This window comes from Periplaneta americana, chromosome 12 (genome assembly GCF_040183065.1).
Source record: "Periplaneta americana isolate PAMFEO1 chromosome 12, P.americana_PAMFEO1_priV1, whole genome shotgun sequence".
In the NCBI taxonomy this organism is placed as follows: domain Eukaryota; kingdom Metazoa; phylum Arthropoda; class Insecta; order Blattodea; family Blattidae; genus Periplaneta; species Periplaneta americana.
In genome coordinates, this window is record NC_091128.1 from 60,719,298 (window position 1) to 60,745,366 (window position 26,069).

General features: G+C 37.6%; 1 protein-coding gene across 3 annotated transcripts in view; it reads right to left on the reverse strand.

Annotated features, from left to right (window-relative positions):
- Eip63E (cyclin dependent kinase Eip63E) overlaps positions 1–26,069 on the reverse strand; it is a 1,061,463-nt gene that overhangs the window by 814,906 nt on the left and 220,488 nt on the right. For all 3 annotated transcript variants that reach the window (XM_069841421.1, XM_069841419.1, XM_069841420.1), the window contains exon 2: positions 24,988–25,074. In XM_069841421.1, coding sequence (XP_069697522.1) covers positions 24,988–25,074 — 87 coding nt within the window. The remainder of the gene's footprint in view (positions 1–24,987; positions 25,075–26,069) is intronic.

Sequence of the window (26,069 nt, forward strand, 5' to 3'; positions counted from 1 at the left end):
ATAGGTATTACACATAATGCTGAAAAGTGGCGCTTATTTATAGATGCTTCTAAAAATTAGTATGAAAGCCGTTTTGTTACACAATGGCAATAAACGTCCCTCTATACCTGTAGCATACAGTGCAGCAATGAAAGAAGCATACGAAACCATGTGTCATGTTCTTGAAGCCATTAAATATGAAAACCATTACCGGTATTGGCATATATGTGGGGATCTTAAAGTTATTGGTCTTCTACTTGAAATGCAGAATGGATTCACTAAATATCCTTGTTTTCTGTGCCTTTGGGACAACCGAGATACTCAACATCATTATATAGTCGAGGAATAGGCAAGAAGAGAACATTTCACTCCCGGGGAACATAATGTAAAATTTAAACCTTTAGTTGACCAACAAAAAATATATTTCCCTCCTTTACACATTAAATTAGGGCTCATGAAGAACTTTGTGAAAGGTATGGACACAACAGGCGAAGGTTTCAAATATCTAAGAAGAATGTTCCTTGGTTTGAGTGATGCAAAATTAAAAGAAGGAATATTCATTGGATCTCATATTAAAAAAATGGGTGACCAATGTTTTTTTTTTTTTTTTTTTTTTTTTTTTTTTAGAAAAATTAACTCCAAACGAACTTGCAGCATGGGAGTCAAAAAGTGTGTTGTGAATAACTCCAAACGAACTTGCGGCATGGGAGTCAAAAAGTGTGTTGTGAATGGGTTCCTAGGCAACAAGAAAGAAGAATATAGCGACGAACTAGTTCAGAGTTTCCTTCAAAATTATAAGAATTTGGGATGCAGGATGTCTCTCAAAATTCACTTCCTGCATTCTCATTTAGATTTTTTCCTTCAAACGCTTTCACCAAGACATTTTATAGATGGAACAACGTTACAAAGGGAGATGGGATCCATCTATGATGAGTGATTACAGCTGGTTCCTACAAAGAGAGGATACTACAACAAACAAAAAAGTGTTTTAAAGCGACGCCTGCCTTCCATTATGTAAATGTAAGTAGCCATTTACATCATTATAACATGAAGAATACTGTATTTCTAGTACTAACACCACTATAATAGTGGAAGATTATGTTTATGCATTCTGCATTAGATATTACAAATGTGGAACTGTTTATTATGGAAATTTTCAGAAGTGTAATAAGGGTAATAACTGAAAATCTGAGGGTACTGCTGAAAAATGGGTTCAGCATGGCAAATTGTGGATAATAACAATGTTTCACTTCGCCACAATTTTCAAAGTTAAAATTTGTTGACTTGTGTAATTATTGCAATGATTACTTTGAAAAGAAAATTTCATTTTACATTTAAAGTATACACAAACAGCATTTACCTGTACCCCATGAAACTTTATTTTCTAAACTCTATGTCCCGCAGGGGGGACCCATTTCGTTGCACACATTGTTCAAGTCTAGACCTAAGTCTAGCCGTGTGACTGGTCGCACCATCCTGTTGAAACCACCTGTCTCTATTGATGAGAGGTTTATTGGCAATTTGTGGAAACAAAAATTCTTTAATCATGCGGACATATCGTTGTGATGTTACAATAACTGATGTCATATTGTCGTCCTCAAATAAATAAGGACCAATGACTTCAAATGACGCTATTGCACACCAAACTGTGACTTTGACATTGTGTTAATGGTTCCTCATGCATTTCATAACGGTTAGTTGGTGACCAGTATCGAAAATTTTGTTCATTGACGTAACCAGAAAGATGAAAATGAGCTTAATCACTCATGAGCATATTGTGGACAGCGTCTTCGTTAACATTTAGATCCAATAATTGTTGGCAAAAAGTCATGTGGTTTACTTTATCAGCATATTTTAATGTCTGCACTACTTGAATTTTGTACGTCTGCATGTATGAAAAATTCTTCGTATACTGGTGTTTGAAAAGCCAAGTGAAATTGCATGACGACGGGGAGAATGTTTAGGACTTCGGATCATAGCAACTCTTACGGCGTTGATGTTTTCCGGGGTACGTACAGATCTTTGCTTACCTGGAGACTTCGTCTTTAATGCAGAACCAGTTACTTCAAAGTTCTGAATCCAGATTTTTATTGCATGGACTGATGTTATCGAATCATTGCCATAGATACTGTAGTGACGTCGAAATAGCCATTGTGCAGCAATGAAACTATCATTATTTTTGTACACTGCTCAAAATAATTACAGGAACACTTGTAATAAATTGAATAAGTTAGTGTTTTTTGAAGCTGTGATGCTGAAAATCGGACAATATGTAAATTGGAACATTAATTTAATCTATGGATACAAATTTTAAAAATCCATGGCCTAAATACAAAGTAATTACCTGAATAGTAGTAGTAGTAGTAGTAGTAGTAGTAGTAGTAGTAGTAGTAGTACGTTATTTTACGACGCTTTATCAACAGCTTAGGTTATTTAGCGTCTGAATGAGATGAATGCGATAATGCCGGTGAAATGAGTCCGGGGTCCAGCACCTAAAGTTACCCAGCATTTGCTCATATTAGGTTGAGGGAAAACCCCGGAAAAAACCTCAACCAGGTAACTTGCCCCGACCGGGAATCGAACCCGAGCCACCTGGTTTCGCGGCCAGACGCGCTAACCGTTACTCCACAGGTGTGGACAATTACCTGAAATAACAAATCTGGAGAAATCTCTGATTATGGAAGGCACTGACAACTTCTAATTGGCAAACTTTCTGACGTTGCTATAGTGACGAATACTGATTATTGCCTTGTTTATTAAAGTCTCTGACAAAATGAGGAATTTAAATGAGTTTGAAGTGTATCATACTCTACTTCTTTTACGACAAGGTCAATCACTGAGACAAGTGGCTAGAAAGCTTGAGGTTTCTACTTCCGTGGTGTCCAGGTTACGCAACAGGCACAGAGAGGCAGATCAGTATTGTAGAAGACCTGGCCAGGGCCGTAAATGTAAAACAAGCCCCCAGGACGACAGATACATTGTCCTATCTGCTCTTCGACAGCGTACAAAAACTGCAAGAGACCTACAGAATGACCTCTATATGGCTTCCGGAATCTGGGTTTCAGACTAAACGGTAAGGAACAGATTAAGGAAAGAGAATATTCGTCCAAAAAGGCCTGTTAAAAACAGCGTTTGACAAATGAGCATAAGGCAGCAAGACTTACGTTTGCTGAAAACCATGCGGATTGGAACCGGAACCAGTGGCAGTCTGTGCTCTTCTCGGATGAATCCAGATATCGCCTTACACGTTGTGATGGTCGTTTAAGAGTGTGGGGACGGCCAGGGAAAGATTTTCTGTAAGAGCTGTACAGGAAATCGATAGACTCGGTGGAAGTTCCATAATGGTGTGGGCCGGAATTATGCACAACAATCGTATGAACCTCATAATTGTTCCCCAGCGACTAAATGCTATCTGGTACATCGAGGACGTTCTAGAAGAGCACCTAATACGTGCTGCCATTGGAATGGGCCCTGGATTTCTGTTTGTTCAGGATAATGCCAGGGCACATTCTGCGGCTGTCACCAGGGATTTCCTAAGGGAGAATGAAATTGAGGTAATGGAGTGGCCAGCGATCAGCTCAGATCTCAACCTATTGAACACTTGTGAGTTCTTCTGGATAGGAAAGTCAGGAACCGAAATCAAACACCACAAACCCTGCAGGAACTTGGAGATGCTCTAAAGGAGGAATGGAAGAATATCCCGCAAGAGGAAATACAGAATCTCATTGGGAGCATGCCACGAAGGTGCCAAGCTGTCATCGAATGTCGTGGAGGCCATACACGATACTAGACCTTTATTACGGGTGTTTAAGTTTGATAAGTAAGGACAAGATTCAATTTCTTATATTGTGCAATGTTTTAAAAAGTTGTTTGTTGACATTATTCATTTGTTTTTATTGGCATGGAGATAAATGTGGCCATAAATAACCTGTGGTGTAGTTTATGCTGCGGGGGATTTTTATGTGATAGTGTTGGCTACATTGTTTCTTTTCTGTTGTGAACGCATCCCCATTTTCGCCTCCTCTGACTGGAGGAACAAGGGAGTGGGGCGGCTGTCTGCTGGAGGAGCTAGGAGCGGCCTCTAAAGACAAGACTCGGGTTTGAAGCGAGTCAGAGACAGGACGTCTAGTCTCCAACCTCCACGGGAGGATTCGTCGGTTGTTTGTACTTCGCCAACGCCGGGTTTGAGTCGACCCGCCTGGTTGAAAAGGAACGACTCTGGTTATGCGTGGGATGCATCATCGATAGAACATCGTTTTCATATTGGAGTTACATAGACCCGGTGGCGGTCTGCTTCATCTCTAACAGAGCATTGGCCAGCTCTGTTAATTATCATATTCTACACAGCTTGGGATCGTCGACATCCTTTATATGACAGTGAAGTTTCTTCGAGTCTATCGTGGTGTTAATGGTGATAGTTTCTGAGTCGGTGACGAGGTATTCTACACGGACCTGCACCGGCAATCAGTTAAAGGTTGGAGTGTTGAACTTTTCTCAGAGCCCATGTGCCATGGAGAACTGTACTTTATGTGGGGGGGGGGGGGTTTGATCATTCGTAGTGTATGGTACCATATTTTCACTTCTCATTCCAAGTTAGTTATTAGTCCTCTCTCTCTCTCTCTCTCTCTCTCTCTCTCTCTCTCTCTCTCTCTCTCTCTCGTTAATTTACGCCGTTATCAGACTTTAGTATATAAAATTCTTTTATTATCCCCACTTCCTACTTGGGGGTATTCTTATGTTTTCACAGTTCTTAATTTGTATAATATTTGTAGCTTCTTTCTCTCTACTTGTTTGTGGTTTATTAAATTGTTATGTTTATGATGGCTTGTGTTATAAGTACTATTGTTAGAGGCAACCAAAAACCTTGATCCATACGATCCTCTTTATTTGTCCTTCCTGGGTTTTCCCCAGGGACGCCAACACGAAAAGCCATAAATAATATACTTCATTAATTTCATGTCTGTACCTTTATCCAATGAAAAAATATTTCAATAAATCATAGTGTTCCTCTAATTGTTTTGAGCAGTGTAATATGCCTTAATAGCAAAAGCACGTTGTCAATCCGTTCAACGATCCATTATAAACAAATGTTATCGAATGAAGAATAGATTGTTGCATGTAATAATTAAAATACCTGACAACCGAAAAGACACGAATCTGAAAATCGCCCGTTTCATTGGCTCACCTTGTATATTACCCAAGTTGGACAAGGCTTTCAGCAGCGACTCTGAGAAGAGTGAGTATCGAAATGTTACTAATATAACATAATACAAAGTTTTAACAACAAGGCGGATCAGCAACATCTTCATACTACTTGAACACACGGAACAGAAGTCAAATGATATGACCTAAACACAATGTAACATAATATAATATAATATAATATAATATAATATAATATAATATAATATAATATAATATATAACTGTGTAACAATGCTAAAGTAATACAGGGACATCATTTTATTTTTACTTGCATTTTTATTGTACCTGCATTTCTGAATGTACTTCACTCTCACCCCTTCACTAATGTCCTTGCTCCCGTCAGACACACAAACTTACGGCCGCTGTTGCATTCGAAGTCTTCAAGAAGTCAAGTAAACACTGCATTGTATAGTGTGTTTCATAAATATGATTGCGTTTTCTATAGAAGAAAGAACCTATATTAATAATATCGCACTAAACAATTATATTCAAGAAACGATAAATTCAATTTCAGAGAATATGCTTCAAAATGTTTTTAATAATATGCGTACTGAATTGAAGCTTGCATTGTAATGAACGGCAACCATTTTCAGCAACTTGTTTAAAAATTCAGTTTAGCTTTTTTTGAATTGAGGTGGCTAGAAGCAAAGGAATGCTAGTGACATTTGTAATAACATGAGTTAAGTGCATCCAGTGTAAGCAAAAGTATCTAAAATTTTAGTGGCAAAGGGATATTTTAATCGCATCACACATTAAAATTTAAATAAAAATTTCACCGATTTTATGAAAGCTTAAATATTTAAACCCCATTTTCTTAAAAGTAACTTAAGTGCACTTACAGCCCTTTACTTATGAGCCCCTCAATTTAAATGCACTCTCTATATTGTATGTTAACATCAATAATTAATATGCTAAATAATGTAGACATTACGTAACGAACATAGCCGCCTGAATAGTTGAGTTTTTGAAAAAAAAAAAATGTTACTACTCTACTGTATTTTGATAAATTCCGTAAAAGTGATGATCAAACTGAAAATCGTAATATCGTATTTCCCTACAACATAAATGAATACACTACTTTTCTCTCCTCCTACACCTAGTAAAATGATTTGTTTACATATTGCACTAGTAACATCAAACTCCTGTAATGGAAGGGGGCAACAGTGTTTCCGAGTATAGCCAGGTTAATGTTAAAAATGTTGGTAAAAATAAAGTGATGTCCCTGTACAAATGTACTGTATTGCAACCTGACGTACACATAAAGACCTGTTAGACTTATGCCACTCTTTCAGACACGTGGTTAGCTGTGTGTGAGCGTGTTCGAAGAAAGTATGAAATGAGTAGTTACACTTTCAATCAAGATTTCCAGGAATTTCCATTGACAGGTACTGTGTTGCTCGGAACATATTCCTTTGGTGATCAGGATGGATTCCAGCAGGCTGTTGTCATAGGAGAATGTTATCTCGTAACTTCCGCAGCATGCTGCCGTTCATCGGCCGTTACCAGCCGCCGAGCCGCGCCGTCAAGAGCTGTCTATTTACCTGCAGTGTGTGTGCTTTCTACACAGATTGCAAGAGCACATTCCTAGTCATACATGTGTTATAAAATCGAAACTGATCTATTGCACATTAATTTCTTTACATGGAGTTTGGATTACGCTTACCATCCGTCCGGCAAAAGGAGGGCATGTCCTCTTTTTTAATCATTTTATCCTGTCCGGCAGGCATTTAAAAAAAATTGAAATGCCCGGCATTTCGCATTTCAAACTGGAATTAATATGAATATTGAATAATGTGCGATATTATGCACAGAATATCTATACACAAGGTGAAAACCTATGAAAAAATTTAACTGCTTTCGATGGTTGAAACTGGAGCACATAAAAAACCATAAAATATGATGACCTATTGACATGCATTGAATTCTTACACTCTAAAAATTTCACTATTCATGATTCTAGGCAATTTGATCAATTTTATTCCGCAATGTACGAAGATATGCCAATCAAGTTAATTTTGACAAAGATTTAAGTTTAAGTGAACAATGGTGCAAATTCTTTAATTCCAATAGTTCTGCGAGCACTGAACGTTTCTCAGAACTCTTAAAAATACGTCAAGTCTATTTATTTATTCCAAGTCACAATGGAAGTGCTGAGAGAATATTTTCCCTAATATCTGCTCAATGGACAAAAGAACGAAATCGCATGCTAACGGAGACAGTCACAGATATCATCATGGTGAAATATAATTTCAAGGACATGTCCTGTGGACAGTTCCATAGTTATATGTTACAAGATATAAGTTGGTCCCTTCAGGCTCTTATGCACAAAGTGGGCTCCACCGATAAGTAGGTTACAGATGTAATACTGATTCCAGCAACTGGTGAGAAAAGTGATTAAGGTGAGCCATTGTTTTGATTTTTAATTTTGTTCATACCAATTTTTAAAAAAGTTCTCCTTTTTTCAGCAATGTCCTCTTATTTTAGATTCCATGTTCTCCTATAGAATTTCTTCTCATGGTAACGCTAGTTAGGATGAGCACATGACCTATTTTCGTCGGACATACGTAGGCCTATCCTATCCTTGATGCTAGCACTTCCTCATTACTTCATTATGTCTTTTCTTTATTAATTGAAATGTTCTTTGTACGTGTAGTATTGACAGTAATGAAATGATTTCTATGCCAAACAATTGTAAGCTTATAATATTTTCGAAAACTAGAAAAAGATGTGAGAATGAAACCGGATGTTTATCTTTAAACCGAATATTTTGCAAGTGATATATTTCAAATAGAGTCTCGCAACAGGGGGTCTGCATCCACAACAATGCTAGGATGAAGAGTGTCATTTATTCGCCCAAATTCCACTCTCAAATTTACTTCTTAGCTTTAAATAACAATACGCACTACAATAATTTTCACGCGACTGAGTTGATACGTCTCATCTTCTTCGTGACTACAATATTTTTTCTCGGCACATGTAACACCCATTTAACTTACCATATTTAACAGCGACTGAGTTTTAACATTACAACTAGGCAACGTTGTTTAAGCGGGAATGATTTGTGTTGTTTTGGACGGCTAAAATGCCGCGACTTTCATAAACTAAGTCGCATGAAAAGAGATATAGTAATGCATTAGCCTGTACTTCGATTTTGCGTAAGCCGTAGGCCGTAGACAACTATCCAGTGTGATTGATAGTTTTTTGGCTCATGAGTAGCAGTTATTGCTGAGTCAGTGTTCATTTTTAATTATTCCATTATATGCAATATACAGGGACATCATTTTATTTTTACTTCAATTTTTATTGTACCTGAGTTTCTGAATCTGCTTCATTCCCATCCCCTTTACTAGTAAACTTCCAACCGTTCTCAACATAGAACCAAGCGTGTACAATCAACGTCGCCTTACAGACACAGTAAACACAAACAGTACTGAGTTACTGAGTACAGTACGTTCCAGAAATATGTTCGCGTTTTCCAGTGACGAAAGAGCTTTCAATATTGAATGATATTCTCGCCCAAGTACTGTCGTCCGTTTGCCTATGTCGCATCCCGGTTTCCTCCACCCGCTTCCGCTCATCCCCTCTGTAAAGGCTAGTGGCTGGGGTGTCTTAGCTCTTTTCTGAAAACATTAATTTCTGTTAGGAATTGAACGTCTACGTAATATTATACAGCTGTTTAAAATAACTTCAATCAAAGGGCCTCGTTAATTAATTGTCACGTGATTTTCCTCCTTTCCACGACCCTGCGACAAAACCACTTGGACGGACAGTAGATAGCATGTCTGAGTAATTTTATCTTTTCTGATCGGGCAGAAGTGAAGATTGAATTTACAGTACGTAAGATACTCTTTTATAGAGCAGGTACAGAATTATTTCAACATGAGTTACTAGTACGAAGGACGAAATTGCTAATTGGAATTATGTACAATAGTCTATAGTGCGATAATATGCAGATTAGAACTGAAGTCTGTATCGAAATGAACGGCCACCATTTTCAAAACTGTGTTCAAATATCCATATTATTTTTCAATTTAACTTCATTCTCTATATTATACACTAATGTGCTGTAGACAGTGTAATGTACACTGCATAATTAATACTTCCGAACTGATAGCTCAGTTCGTGAGTGAAAACACTTATTGTTAATACAGCACTATATTTTGATTAAATAAAAAGGTATCCCCGTAACATGCCATGAAGGTACTTGGGGGGGCATGGAGGTAGAGCCCTATGCTTTCCATGACCTCGGCACTAGAATGAGGTGGTGTGATCGGCACCACGCTCTGACCGCCTTTTACCCCCGGGAAAGACCCGGTACTCAATTTTATAGGAGGCTGAGTGAACCTCGGGGCCATTCTGAAAGTTTGGCAACGAGAAAAAAATCCTGTCACCACCTGGGATCGAACCCCGGACCTTCCAGTCCGTAGCCAGCTGCTCTACCAACTGAGCTACCAGGCCAGTTGACCTAATGAAAATTATCAAACTCAAAATCGCGATATTTCGTACATTACGTAAATGGATGAACTACTTTTCTTCCCTCCTATACATAGTAAAGTGATTTGTTTGTATTTTACGCCAGTAACATCAAACTCCAGATGTGGAAGGGGGTAGCAAACAGTATTTCCGGTTCTCAACCCTTAATTCAAAGGCACACCCCGGTTAAAATTAGAAATTTTAGTAAAAATAATGTGATGGCCCTATACTATTAGTAAACGTACAATACAATATTACAACATTATTCTTATCGACAGATTCCAACTGGGAAACATATTCGTTATTCTATTATTCGTGTAACAGATATCCAGTTAGATAATTATAATTGTCTAACAGGTATTTGGAGCCAGATTTTCGTAAATGATAAGAATAGTTAAAAATAACAGTTTTTCATTTTGAATTTTAAAATTTCGTTGCCATATAACTTACATGCTGTATCGAAAAAAGTGGTCAAAACTTCACGTATGGATTCCTCATACAGGACGTAGAGTTTTTGCTGGAATTATTACGATGTATCCTGTTTATATTTTCTTAGGTGAACTGTTCAAAATGTCCGTCTCCTGCCTTAATATAGACCGCAGCTTGCCGTCTCATCGAGATCCGAACACGTTCCCAAATTCGTGGCATAGTTCTTATTGTCCGACAGACATTCAGAATCCGCTGATGGATAGTTACATCAATCAACAGGAGGCGAAAACACCAAGGACTTCAAAGGCCCATTCACAATGAAAATTAAACATAACCGTAACATAAACACAGAAGTTTGCGGCCAGGTGACCAAATGAGATCATTCACAATGATTCACATAAGCACTGACATTAACATGACCGTTAGACGTTAACATTAAAGTTTGCGAACTCCAAACTTTCATGCTTATGCTTACGTGATTTGCAAACAAAACAATCGTGGAGCGCTGTAGTATACGACAGAATACGAGGAAATGGCGTTGTTGTTATCTTTCCACGGTTACCAAGCATCTTTGCGGTTATGTTTATGTTTCCATCGTGAATGATACTATCACTTTTTGATTTTACGTAACGTTTACATTTTCAAGCTAACGCTTATGTTATGTTTAATTTTCATTTCGAATGAGCCTTAACTGCCCTAACAGAAAGAAGTGGAATGGGTTGAGATCTGGTGAGCGCGGAGGCCAAGCATGCTCGGATCAAGATTAGACGACGAACTGCGGCATGTACTAATAGGCCTACAAAAGGTGGGCATTTCGAACAGTTTATCTAAGGAAATATAAACAGAATGCATCATAATAATTTCAGCAAACAAACGTACTGGATTGCACTATGATCATACTTGCAAGCCCTACTCAGAAATCACTTCCGGATTCATGTTGATATAACCATTTTATCATACATTAGAATTGAATACCTTAAGTTTTGCCCACTTTTTTTATACACTTTGTATATAAAGGCAACACATATTTTGAAGGACAGTAATGGTAGCATTTACATATGAAGAGTCCACTGCAAGAATGATGGATGTCATTTGGAATACATTTTGCAGGAGAAGCAATTGAAAGTTTGAAATGCTTAGCGCTCAAAGCTTAACTGTGATTTTCCGATCATTACTGGACAATGACTATCAGTGTTAATGCCATATAACTCTCTATGTACATTCTATAAGTCTTAAGCTATGCATTGACAGTCTTGGATCATTTTCGACAAGAAAGTGACATCCATCATTCTTGCAGTGGACTCTTCATATTTTTATCCTTATTTATATAACTAACGACAATAACTACTTCATATGGAGATGATGTGAAATTTGTTGTGAAATATATATCTTAAATAGACATAATTTATCATTTTCTGGTACCGTTAGGTATTAACTTTAACATTGTGTTACTTCCATGATAGCACTAATAATAAGCCTGTAATCATTAATTCTATGACCATGTTAAAATGATTACTCATCTCACTTCATCTCGCCAAAATATTGTAATCTTGAAAAATGTTGTCTTATTCCACATCTTAAAGCCTCAATGCTAATGTAAGATATATGGAATACAATAAATGACATGCAAAATGAAAATAAAAACATATATTTTAATTAGGAGCACACCTCAAGTAGGAAAATATGTCTTTATCCAACGGTAGTATTGGCTTTCCGTCATCGACTCATACGTCCCCATTTAGGAGAGACGCGCCGAAGTTGTCGTTTTTGTCATCGTAGACGCACACGGTACGCCACTGAAGGCGAACTACATGTTACCGCATGATGATAATTAATGAAACAATGGCGAAATGCCGGTAGGGAAAACGTGAGTATCCCGCGAAAACATATTAAGTACAGTCTTTGTCCACCACACATTTCACTTCGACCGGCGTGGAAAGTCATTCAGCTAACAGTATGCCGAAAAATATTATAAAGTGAAATTATTATTCATATAAGCACAAGTAATTCTATTGGATAACAATGAAAATTGGAGTCCTGTTTTCACAATGTATTTATTGCATGACACAGGCAATGAAATCAAGCGCTCTCTGGAAGCCACTGTAAAAAAAAAAAAGAGTAGACTTCCTGCTACATTTCGGTTTCACTCAACTTTATGACGTCAATGACGGTAAAGAGCTGAATGAAGAATGTTGAAATCTACGGTTCACGATGGCAAGACAATCACTGAGCTCTTGTTTTCTTCTTCGATATAATGAATTCCATGCACGCTTTTGTCGATAGGAGGTGGAGAAGTGACGGCCTAAGTCTAAGCGGAAATGTTCAATCACTGAAAGCACTTGACCATTCCAAGGCCGTTCGTCGTCATCGCAACGAAGCAACAGGCGCGGACACTTCCTCCACGCAACACAACCAATGAATTGTTCAGCCGACCCTGAGGGTCTTAGTCACTAGCTGTTGAGAATGAATCAGTGTTCGTACAGACAGAGACAGACAGACTATTACACATAATTGTGATTGCTGCGATTCTGTCTATACACGGTACAGTATATTGTAGCCTACAATGACATATCATAATCAGGGCGTGGATTTTGATGACTTAAAAACCCTTAAAAATGATCCATTAAATTGCCCAAAAATATTGAAAAATTACTTAAAATGCTGAAAGAACCTACCTAAAAATAAGCAATTCTATGCATTTAGGGCAGCGATGTCAGACAGGGACTAAACGGAGCGGAGCGCTCCACTAGACTGGTTGCGTGCTCCGGTGTTTCCACAGTCATAAGCAAGTTCAAGCTCCGATCTAGCTCCACAACCGGTATTGGAGCTTACAACTCTGACACTACTGATTTAGGGTATTCCCAAGAAGCTACGAGTAGTTCAATTAATTAAAATGTGTCTCAGTGAAACGTACAGCAGAGTTCGTATAGGCCAGATTCTATGTGATGATTTTCCAATTCACTACGGGCTAAAGCAAGAAGATGCACTATCACATTCGCTTTTTAATCTTGCTCTACAATATGACATTAGGAAAGTCCAGAAAACAGAGGCGGCGTGGAATTGATCGGGTTACGTCAGCTGCTTGTCTATCTGGATGACGTGAATATATTAGGAGAAAATAATTTCGAGGGAAAAATTGTTCCGGGGCCGGGTATGGCTTCCGAGACACTTCGCTTACAAGCAAACGTTCTGATGGGGGCAGATAAAGTTACATTTTTTTCTTCCATCATGCTAATAATGTCAAAAAGAAGTGCTTATACAAATTCTGGTCACTCGACCGCAATTACGAGGCAGTACAGAAAGTGATTTTCCCTGGGGTCGTTTATAGAAAAAAGCACAACTGCATGGAAATACTTATTGAAACAGATACAGCAACAGTTGCGCTATTTGTCAACATATCCCCCACTGGAATTGAGGCATTTGTCATACCATGAGATCAATTTTTGAGTCGTAGAAGTCAGCCGCCTCAGATCGGAACCAGCGTTTGACTGCATCTACACCTCTCTCTGTCGATCCCATTATATGAGAAATGTCTCAATTCCGATGGAAAATATGTTGAAAAATAGCTCAACAATTGCTGTGTCCGTTCCAATAAATTTGTCCAATAAAATTGTGTTTTTTTTTCTGTTAGCGGCCCCTGGCGAACTTATTTTTTTACTGCCCTTGTAATTGCGGTCGAGTGGCCACAATTTGTATAAGCACTTCTTTTGACATTATTAACATGGTGGAAGGAAAAAATTGAACTTTTTTATCTACCCCCATCAGAAAGTTAGCGCACGAATGCTCTACCGACTTAGTTACCCCAGGAACTATACAAGACACCAGGGGCGGATGCAAGGGGGGGGATTAAGAGGATATATACCTCCCGAAATTTTGAGAAAAATACGAAACAAGAAACAAAAATAATATTAATTTTAATTCGTGAATGTACATAGGAATTAGAGAGTTTTCCACGTAAATTCTCTTTGCTAAAATGTTAAATTCCAAGAACTGCAGGAAGACAAACACAGCGTTCTTACTTCAAGACAGAGAGTCATGAAGAATATTTTAGGCTTTTAATTTTAATTCTCTTCTTAGACTATTTCATTAGTCAGCTCAAGGACAGGTTTTTAAATCATAAGGGAATCCTAAAGTCCAAACAAACTTTGCTGCCTGAAAATATAGTGCGAGCACCAGATGAATATTTAGAAACTGCTGTTGAGGCTATAGTAAATCAGTGGCCCAATGATGTTGATGCATCACCAGAGTCTTTCTTCAGTGAATTGAAGATGTGGAGAAGAAATTTCCTTGATCAGAAAAATCTTCACCTAATATCTACTGATTTTATATCATCTTTGAACAGGTGCAATGAAATTATTTTTCCCTGCACTCGCAAGGCGCTGAAACTTTTCTGCACGTTGCCTGTAACTACAGCAACACCAGAACGGTCGTTCTCAACATTGCGGTATTTGAAGACTTACTTGAGGAGCACGATGAGAGCAGACAGATTAAATGGATCTATATACATAAAAATGTTGAAGTAAAAGCCTATGCAGTACTGGATGAAATGTCTAAGAAGCCTCGTCGCCTTCTTCTGTAAATGTCATTCTGTCATTGTTTTTGTATTGCAGTCATTGTAAATGTTAAAATAAAAAAAAAAAATATGGTTTATTTAACAACGCTCGCAATTGCCGAGGTTATATCAGCGTCGCCGGTGTGCCGGAATTTTTTCCCTCAGGACTTCTTTTACATGCCAGTAAATCGACTGATATGAGGCCCGTCGCGTTTAAACACACTTCAGAAGGGTATACCGACTACGCTACTCAGGCCAATTTGTAAATGTTTGTGACTCGGAAACAAATTGTGAGTATATAAACTTATTTCTCATTACTCCATTTTTACTATCTCCTCAAATCCCTCCCCGAAAAAAAATCCTGCGTCCGCTCCTGCAAGACACCGTCCCAATTCTTCCCTTTATACCCACACAACTCAAATGGGCTCAAAAGACGCCAGAAACCCAACTTTCCTGGGGTAGCTCAGTCGGTGGAGCATTCGTGCGCTATGCGAAGAGTCCCGGGATCGATACCCGGCCTCGGAACAATTTTTCCCTTGAAATTATTCAAGCCTGTTTCACAGGGAGCTTCTACCTGAAAGCCAGATTTGCATATTAAGGGAAAATCCACAGACTATTAGGGAAAACACGAGATTTTTAATTGAAGCAATTAAAGAGGTAGGTTTGGAAATAAATCCCGAAAAAACAAAGTAGGCCTATATGATTATGTTTCGTTATCAGAATATTGCACGGAATGGAATTATAAAAATCGAAAATTTATCCTTTGAAGAGGTGGGAAAATTGAAACATCTTGGCGCGACAGTAACAAATATAAATGACACTCACCACGCCATAGGTCCCTATCCTGAGCAAGATCAATCCAGTCTCTATCATCATATCTCACCTCCCTCAAATCCATTTTAATATTATCTTCCCATCTACGTCTCGGCCTCCCCAAAGGTCTTTTTCCCTCCGGCGTCCCAACTAACACTCTATATCCATTTCTGGATTCGCCCATACGTGCTACATGCCCTGCCCATCTCAAACGTCTGGATTTAATGTTTCTAATTAAGTCAGGTGAATAATACAATGCGTGCAGTTCTGTGTTGTGTAACTTTCTCCATTCTCCTGTAACTTCATCCCTCTTAGCCCCAAATATTTCCCTAAGCACCTTATTCTCAAACACCCTTAACCTATGTTCCTCTGTGAAAGTGAGAGTCCAAATTTCACAACCATAAAGAACAACCGGTAATATAACTGTTTTATAAATTCTAACTTTCAGATTTTTTGACAGCAGACTGGATGATAAGAGCTTCTCAACCGAATAATAACACGCATTTCCCATATTTATTCTGTGTTTAATTTCCTCCCAAGTATCATTTATATTTGTTACTGTTGCTCCCAGATATTTGAATTTTTCCACCTCTTCAAAAGATAAATTTCCTATTTTTATATTTACATTTCGTACAATATTCTCGTCACGAGACATAATCATATACTTTGTCTTTTTCCGGATTTACTTCCAAACCTATCTCTTTACTTGCTTCAAGTAAAATTCCGTGTTTTCCCTAATCGTTTGTGAATTTTCTCTTAACATATTCACGTCATCCGCATAGACAAGCAGCTGATGTAACCCGTTCAATTCCAAACCCTCTCTGTTATCCTGGACTTTCCTAATGGCATACTCTAGAGCAAAGTTAAAAAGTAAAGGTGATAGTGCATCTCCTTGCTTTAGCCCACAATGAATTGGAAACGCATCTGACAGAAACTGACCTATACGGACTCTGCTGTACGTTTCACTGAGACACATTTTAATTAATCGAACTAATTTCTTGGGAATACCAAATTCAATAAGAATATCATAAATATAAAACTTCTCTCTTAACCGAGTCATATGCCTTTTTTAAATCTGTGAATAACTGTACCCTTATACTCCCATTATTTCTCTATTATCTGTCGAATACATAATATCTGATCAATAGTTGATTTATTACGCCTAAAACCACACTGATGATCCCCAATAATGTCATCTACATATGGAGTTAATCTTCTCAAAAAAATATTGGACAAAATTTTGTACGACGTCAACAAAAGTGATATTCCTCGAACGTTACTATAGTTAGTCTTGTCCCCCTTCTTAAAGATAGGTACGATTATGGACTCCTTCCATTGCTCCTCAAAATAGCTTAAAGTTAGAATTTATAAAACAGCTATATTACCAGTTTTCCTGTATGGTTGTGAAAATTGGACCCTCACTATGGGAGAACAACAGAGGTTAAGAGTGATTGAGAATATGATACTTGGGAAAATATTTCGAGCCAAGAAGGATGAAATTACAAAGAGATAAAAAAAAACTACACACGCAGAATTGCTCGCTTTGTATTCTTCACCTGACATAATTAGGAACATTAAATGTAGACGTTTGAGATGACAGGGCACGTATAGGTGAATCCAGAAATGCATACAGAGTGTTAGTTGGGAGGCAGGAGGGTAAAAGACCTTTGGGAAGGTCGAGACGTATATGGGGGGATAATATTAAAATGGATTTGAGGGAGATGGGATATGATGGTAGAGACTGAATTAATATTGCTCAGGATAGGGACAGATGGCGGGCTTATGTAAGAGCGGCAATGAACCTCCGGGTTCCTTAAAAGCCGTAAGAAAGTAAGTAAGTATACATAAATAGTAAAATTCCTATGTTAAATTAACAACTCTCCAGACTGTCTACTATGATATTCCGATATAAAAGTATAGAATTTCCCACAAGAACACAATTTTTCCCACAACCTACAGTATGACCTACAATTAATAATCAATTAGGCTATTATGAAATGTTTAACTACAATAAAAAGAGAAGGATAAATTTATCACTCACCAAACCTCCTCCATATCTAGCATAGTGTATCCCAATGGCGGAGATTAAAATGGACGTTGGTGACTTGAAAGGAACTGTAGTTCAATTCTTTTATTTGGAAGGCAAAGCGTTCAGTACAACGACTCAGTCGAGAGCTGCATGTCCTATTCTATTTTTCTTCTTTCTTTTGACATCACTATCGAGAAAATCCTTTCAGATTCGGCATGTGAATGGGATAGTGTCAGTACTAATTTTACGAGTTTCCTATATTGGAAAATTTTGGTTCGTCATTGAAGTCTTTTAGCTTAAATTATTTTAAAAAATCATCTTAAAATTAAAAAATGACCAACAAATGCTCTCAAAATTAAAAAAAATGACTTAATAGACTAAAACAGCGAAAAATGATCTAAAATGACGTAAGAACTTGTCGTACGCCGGTCTCCGATGGTCGTTCCTCTCCGACGTGTTGTCGAGGTGGGGAGGGGAAACTGGAGTGACGTGACAAGATGGCTGTCATTTGTGGGTGGGGTGATGATAAGAAACTGAGAAACTGTGGTGAAGTTTAAAGAAAAGACTGTTTTTAAATTAACATTTGTTTATTACAGAAATAACAGTGAAAGTGTAACTGTGGTTCCCTCCTAGTTCTGTGGCAGGGGTAACGGTAGAGTCGAGATAGAAATTGATAGTTAGAAATTCGTCCTGAGGCTTCGATGCGAGGAGAGTTATGATGCGTGATAGTAAAGTACGACTTGAATGAGAGGGAGGTAGGGGTAACGGGAGTGCCTGGGGAAAATCGGCTTGCTTTCATGTGTGTTGTGGGGTGGGCAGGATAACGAGAGAGATGGAATCGGGATGATGGTTGATTCTCTAGGTCGAAGGATCAAACACAGCGTACTGTGCGACTTATCGACGTTCAAGAACACACCCCTTTGGATTCGGAGGATCAACACAGCGCACTATGCGACTTACCGACTCCAAGAGGGGGAGGAATGGTGGCCCCTAGCGTTCGGAGGATCAACACAGCGTACTATGAGACTTACCGACACTAGGGGGGAGGGCGGTTGGTGGTCTCTAGCGTTCGGAGGATCAACACAGCGTACTATGCGACTTACCGACACTAGAGGGGGGGGGGGAGTTCAGGAGAGGACTGTGGTTTATGAACAAGCCGGGATAAGTGGGGAGTCGAAGTCAGGAAGAGAAGTGGATGGGTTGGAGGTGGTGATGAGACTAGTAGCGAGACGAGAATAAAATAAGTTTAAAATACGTAAGAAGTGAGGAAGATTCGGCTGGTGTAGGAAAGTATCCAGGAGACGGGGGCGCAGCTTGGCTCCCTGTTCCCGGAGTGGTGGCTGTGTGTAGACACGTCCGAACAAAAGACAACCATAGCGTAAGCCTGGTTGGAAGACTGCTGCCAGTGACGGAGGACGCGTTAGAGCTACCTCTTTGCCATCTGGCGAACAAGTCCCCTGGCCGATTTCGATTCGATTCGAATGTTTTATTCCGGTAAAATATACAAAGAGTATACATTGCCGGCGGCTGTTTCAGGGGCTTATTTGTGTGCCCTCTTCAGCCGTCGTGATTAATACACTTGGAATACATAACATAATAACAAAGAAACTGTTTACATAATGTAGAAAAACAGATAATTAAAAAAAAATTAAAATTTTAAAGGATAAACAATTTTTTTTTGTGCCAGTTTTTAATTTTTTGGAACAAGAAATCCCGATGCCTTTCATTATATCTTTTGACAATTGTAGTTTTCTTTTAACTCTGTTAAGGTTGTCCGCTGGTTCATGTTTTTAGTGCTTAGGGATGTTGGTCACCATCGTCTCTCTCTCTTTTTATTGGTTGGCGGCGATACATAGATGAATCAACATGTAGTTGTTTTATGTTTATGTAGGTATTACTGTGGATGTTGTGGGTCGTGATAGTGTGTGAGTAGTTTTTCTATTGTTGTTCTGTTATTTGTGTCGGGTGGTTGTGTGAAGAGTGTGTGTGTGTATTGCCTGTTGAGTGCGGAGAATGTGTATTTGTCGTTGATGTATTGTAGGTGTGTGAAGAGTGGTGTTGTGTTTGTTGTTTGATATACGGTGTGATTGGTGCTTCGTCTTGGGAGTCCGGAAATTGATCTTAGAATGCGCCTTTCTCTTGCCTCGAATTTGCGTCTGTTGGAGTTGGATGTTTGTACTAGGAATATGGAGGGGTGCATACAAAGGGATCGAACCAATGCTTTGTAAAGATGTAGGAGTGTGGGAGTTGAGCAGCCTACATTTCTGTAACCAGCATCTCGTATGCAAATTTTATTTATTTACAGGCGTTGCAAAGAATGTAAAAAAAAAGATACGTCATCAAAACCCTGATAATAATTGGTTATTACTAAAAGTTTTGACGAAACCGCCGTTTATGATGAGTCTGTTTTAAAATTAACAGCAATCGTCGTAGCTCAGTCGGCTGAGCGCTTGCCTGCCGATCCGGAGTTGCGTTTGGAAGCCGGATCGATTCCCGTTTAAGCCGATTACCTGTTTGGGATGTTTTCCGAGGTTTTCACCAACTGTAAGGTGAATGTCAGGTAATCTATGACGAATTCTTGGCCCCATTTCGCCAAATACCATCTCGCTATCACCAATCCCATCGATGCTAAATAACCTAGTAGTTGATACAGCGTCGTAAAATAACCAACTAAAACGATTAACGAATTACTGTCCCGCGCCGTAGCATTGTGGACGTCATGCCTTGGACTAGCGGTGCGCAATGAGCGCTGGTTCGATTCTTCATAAGAAAAGATTTTCTAACGAAATTTCAGTCAATGTAAGGAAACGATGCCTACCCGATGTATGCAAAACTGAAAGCCACGAAGATGACATACATTGCGTTTCATAACAGTTCAGTTCCTTTATCATGTTGCGATTAATATTACAGTTCTTACTTCATTTCTTGAAGACAAGTGATCATTCGAAATAAAAAAAATAAATCTAAGAAAACAAATTGATGTATACATCATAATAATAAAATAAAAACCTCTAAAAACTAGAACAATTCTAAAAACAAATAAAAAATAAATCTAATAAAACAAACTGATACATACATCATAACCTAGCTACAAATAACCTATAGTAACATGGTATACGGTGTTACAACTGTAAACCTCTTAATACGTGAACAAAATAAGAGGTGTCGCTTCTATTTCTTCAGCAGTACGATTTACGGGTATGGTCATTGGCAAATTTGCAACTATAGTCAAATCGTTGTTGCTATTTGCGTCGACAACCCTTCCCATAAAAATATTGATGAGCACTGCGCTGTAGCGTTCTGAACCAATCAGACCGTAGCATTTTCTATCAGCTGCTGCTGCTACCTGGACCGCTGATGTGTTGTCGGATTTTTACATGTTGTGTTACAGGGTGTTACTACAACGTGCCTAAGTAGTGCGTTAGTGCACTAAATAATTGCCGTTAAATGTCACAAAAAAGACGTTCGGAGAACTACGACACCTACGATAACTAACGGAGTGACAATTCTTTCCGTAAAGGAGAAGCACTGAAAAGACGTCAGGATTGGTGGAAAGGAATCTTCAGCTGTTGTGTAGTGGTAAAGTTGCATCTCTTGCTAGCAACATTACGTATAGGTGTCAGGACCATAGTTACAAAGCTTGGATATAGTACAAATAGAAATTATAATTCTACACATAAATAGCTTCGCTTAAAAACATGTTTCTCAGACGATACTAACTCTTCTATATCATTCTCCAGTTCATTATGCTTAATACAAGAAAACAGATAGAGAATTTTGAATTTGATTGGCATTGTGTGTTTTTGAGGTTTCAAAATCTACGAAATCCGTCCAATAGTTTAGGAAAAATCGCTATATTCATACAGACAGGCATGGCCAAACCCACATTTACGGTGCTGAAAACGTGCACCAAAACAACATTTACGCTAAGCTGGAAACATTCATCTTCGCGAAAATCTCGAAATCGTTTCTTGCAGCATCATAATAGTTTCACTTTTATACTTTATATAGGCCTATATTTATATTTATCTTTTACCTTAAGTCGTTTGTATATAGTTCTGTACTTGACTATGGTTCTGTAGGAGAAGTAGAGTACAGAGATTTTGTTTTTTATTTTTTCAGGAATGCTTAGTAGATGTCCTAGTATTTCTGACTTGGGTACACATCCACCATCTGCCACATTTTTCAGTTATGATGTCGTAAAATATGATGGCCGATCGATCTCAAAATTGCTCATATCGCTGTTAAAACTTGACCGATTTACATTAACCTTGCACTTTCTACACTAATTTGACCTTTCAGAAGCTAAAACAATAGGTTTTATGTGGGAATAATATTAGTAAACTCTCTTTAAGTGTGTACCAAATATTCATATATGAAGAGTCCACTGCAAGAATGATGTATGCCATTTGGAATACATTTTTCAGGAGAAGCAATTGAAAGTTTGAAATGCTTAGCGCTCAAAGCTTAACTGTGATTTTCCGATCATTACTGGACAATGACTAACAGTGTTAATGCCATATAACTCTCTATGTACATTCTATATGTCTTAAGCTATGCATTGACAGTCTTGGTTCATTTTCGACAAGAAAGTGACATCCATTATTCTTGCAGTGGACTCTTCATATATTTCTGTTCTCGGGTTTCCGAATAAAATGACGATAGGGATGTCATAACAATGTGTAGTGCCAAACACAGTGTAACAGATTCCAAACCAGGTGAAAACACATGTCATATATATAATAAAAGTGATGAAAGTACGTAAGTACTGAAATTATTAATATCCCATGTATTTCGGGCTGTACCACACTCTATTATTTTTGTGGAAGGTTTCAACGTCCATCAAGAATTTTCTAAGAAGCTCTGATGAAAAGGTCAACTCAATATTCAAATATACCTTACAAAATGGTAACCCATTTGATAGACTATGCATATTAATCCATTACACAATCTACTAAATATTTATGTCCATTCCTGCAGTTTCCAGTACGTTACGGTCTGAAATAATCAATTAAAGGATGAACATTCAATTTAAAATAATAATAATAATAATAATAATAATAATAATAATAATAATAATAATAATAATAATAATGTATAAAGATGGAATGTTTTACATTTGTGGGTAAGATTCGCATTCGCGTTCCAAACTTTTCATTTTATGTATCTCACTGATTTCCATTTTATAAGAGCGTCTCATAAATAACTTAAAATTCATCATTTCTAAGGAACAAGTAATTACAGTATTATTAAAATCTTGGCAACAGCAATTCTGCTCTTAAAATTAAAGAATTCCACGAGGATCCACTGGAGTGAAAATGCAAAACGCTGCGACATTATTTTGCCTGCGAACTCGCAATAAAAGTACACATTTTCATTTTTGTCGGCAAAGCCTGTGGGAACAAAACCCTGCTTTATATTCAGCTACAACGCAGAACTAGCTTCCATAGTGTATTCATTGCCTTACTCTCCCCAAGACAACATGGAAATATATACACACAGAACTGTCTGTAATCATGATTTACTGAACGCTGAAAATGTAAGCATTAAGCTGTTCTCTTAAAATTAGACTACAGGTTCTGAATTAAGGAGAACCTTAAGGAGAACGATGAAAACCATCGTCTTCTACGTGTAATTATAAAAATATAACACGTCGCTGCTTTATGGGCGACCGAGTAGACAGTGTCGCGAACCCAATTCTTAAAATCACGCTATAGAACAGTGTAAAAGTCGCCAAATTGTAACATTTTTAATTAATTAATTAATTTATTTATTTATTTATTTCAGAACGAAAAGCAACATTTGTTTAGATCAAATTTCTGCACATTTAAAGGACAAAACTAAAACTATTTCAATCACTTATTACTTACTTACTGGCTTTAAGGAACCCGGAGGTTCATTGCCGCCCTCACATAAGCCCGCCATTGGTCCCTATCCCGAGCAAGATTAATCCAGTCTCTAGCATCATATCCCACCTCCCTCAAATCCATTTTAATATTATCTTCCCATTTACGTCTCGGCCCCCCCAAAGTCTTTTTCCCTCCGGTCTCCCAACTAACACTCTATATGCATTTCTAGATTCGTCCATACGTGCTACATGCCCTGCCCATCTCAAACGTCTGGATTTAATGTTCCTAATTATGTCAGGTGAATAATGCTATGCGTGCAGTTCTGTGTTGTATAACTTTCTCCATTCTCCTGTAACTTCATCCCTCTTAGCCCCAAATATTTCCCTAAGCACCTTTTCTCAAACACCCTTAACCTATATTCCTCTCTCAAAGTGAGAGTACAAGTTTCACAACTATAAAGAACAACCGGTAATATAACTGTTTTATAAATTCTAGCTTTCAGATTTTTGGACAGCAGACTGGATTATAAAAGCTTCTCAATCGATTAATAACAGACATTTCCTATATTTATTCTGTGTTTAATTTCCTCCCGAGTATCATTTATATTTGTTACTGTTGCTCCCAGGTATTTGAATTTTTTCCACCTCTTCAAAAGATAAATTTCCAATTTTTATATTTCCATTTCGTACAATATTCTCGTCACGAGACATAATCATATACTTTGTCTTTTCGAGATTTACTTCCAAACCTATCTCTTTACTTGCTTCAAGTAAAATTCCATGTTTTCCCTAATCGTTTGTGGATTTTCTCCTAACATATTCACGTCATCCGCATAGACAAGCAGCTGATGTAACCCGTTCAATTCCAAACCCTCTCTGTTATGCTGGACTTTCCTAATGGCATACTCTAGAGCAAAGTTAAAAAGTAAAGGTGATAGTGCATCTCCTTAGCTAAAATTATTTCAATCACTTATTATCACAATGCTCTGCTCTCTTAAATTGACTGAACATATTGGAAATTAAATCAATGGCTTTCCCAAAACATGCAATGAAATATTTCACATAAAATAATTATTATGTCGAAAAGGAAACAAAAAACGAACAAAACTGCATTAAATTTCTTGTTTGAAATACCTCAAAGAATAACCCCCTGAAATTAATAAATTATTTACGGTTCACCCTGTAGGCCTACATAAGCCTACATATACAGCCTACATATATAACATCACCTTTGAATAAATGAAAAGTTAAAAAAAAAAAAAAATCAATTATTAATCTACTGTCATATGTCGAAAATCGCATATTACTTTCGTAAACTATTTTCAACGCTATTTTATTAGTTGGAGGTATGAAATTCTAATAATAAAATAGTAAATTATCTCAGGTTTTGTTACCTATTTATTAAAATATGGTTATAGAAGTATTTTACTAGGAAATAGCGTATCCTTACAAATCACAATTTTCGAATTGCGACACTATTTTACTGGGAGTGCGATGTATACATAAAACTGTATGTGTATATATAGACAAACAGAATACTTTCTTTTAATAAATGAAACAGTTAAAAACATGAATAATTATTAATATTTGTGTTGTAATGGTGATTGTCAGAACCACCGCATCAGTAATCCAGAAACCAGCTGAAATGCATAAGACTTACATAGTCGGCCGAAACTGTGGCTTAGACGTTTCTTCAATTTTTGGACGCGACTAAGAGCACCGCCTTTCTTCTCTCTCATCGTAACTCCTGTGGACAGAAAACGCAAGAAATTAAATTACAGTACTCACATAAATATCATAGAATTATATATATATATATATATATATATATGTGGGTTATTCCATATGAAATCGATCAGTAAAAAACCTCGCATTTTTTATACTCTAATTTTTTCCCTAGTTATACAAGGTGCTGAGGACAGTGCATTTTCAAAAATATACTATCGAAAGTCAAACGGTTTTCGTATTGTTGAGCGACAAATTTAACGTATTTTATAAAAACAAGCCTCTTTCAGCGCTCTGAACTCTGGAACCATTTACTGCAGAACATTGAACGGGAGCTCATTTTGAAGCTGACATTTGGTAGCTTATGTTAAGAAGTAATCCTTATTTTTATTGTACACAGAGAGACAGATAATCTGATTTCACTTACTTTTAGGCTTTTTGACCATTTGTCAAAATGTAAAAAAATATTGAGAAAAAACCTTGCATTATTAAGAGGGATTCGGCATTGTTTGCTTAGTGGTATGGCAATAAGTTCCGAGGGTATTAAATAGATTATTTTCACACGTCTGGACTTGAACGGCGCAGTACCGCACGCACTGGCCGAGAGCTGAAGATAAGCGAGCGTTGGGCGTCATTTTACTCCTGTGTTTATGAAAACCTGTGATAAAGCTAGCACAGCCATGCGCTGCTAGACGACACATCACGTGTTTATGTCTCCTGGCCTTGCTTGTCTTGGCTAGCTCCCGTCTCACAGTCAGCTGGTTAGTTGACGCGCGTACTATTTATTTTCTTTATTTGATATTTTCAATACTTTCTTATGAACGTGCCATCAGTAAAAAATATGTGTTTATTTGTACTTTGAAAGCGGAATCTAACTATATATTTTTAAAATATTTTTTCCTAGGCAAAGGCGTCTTAATGAGTAAAAATCTAAATTTCACCATTTCCATAAAAAGTAAGAAAATCTGTTTATATGTCAATATAAACTTTAATTTCTCAGCATCAAAATAAACCACG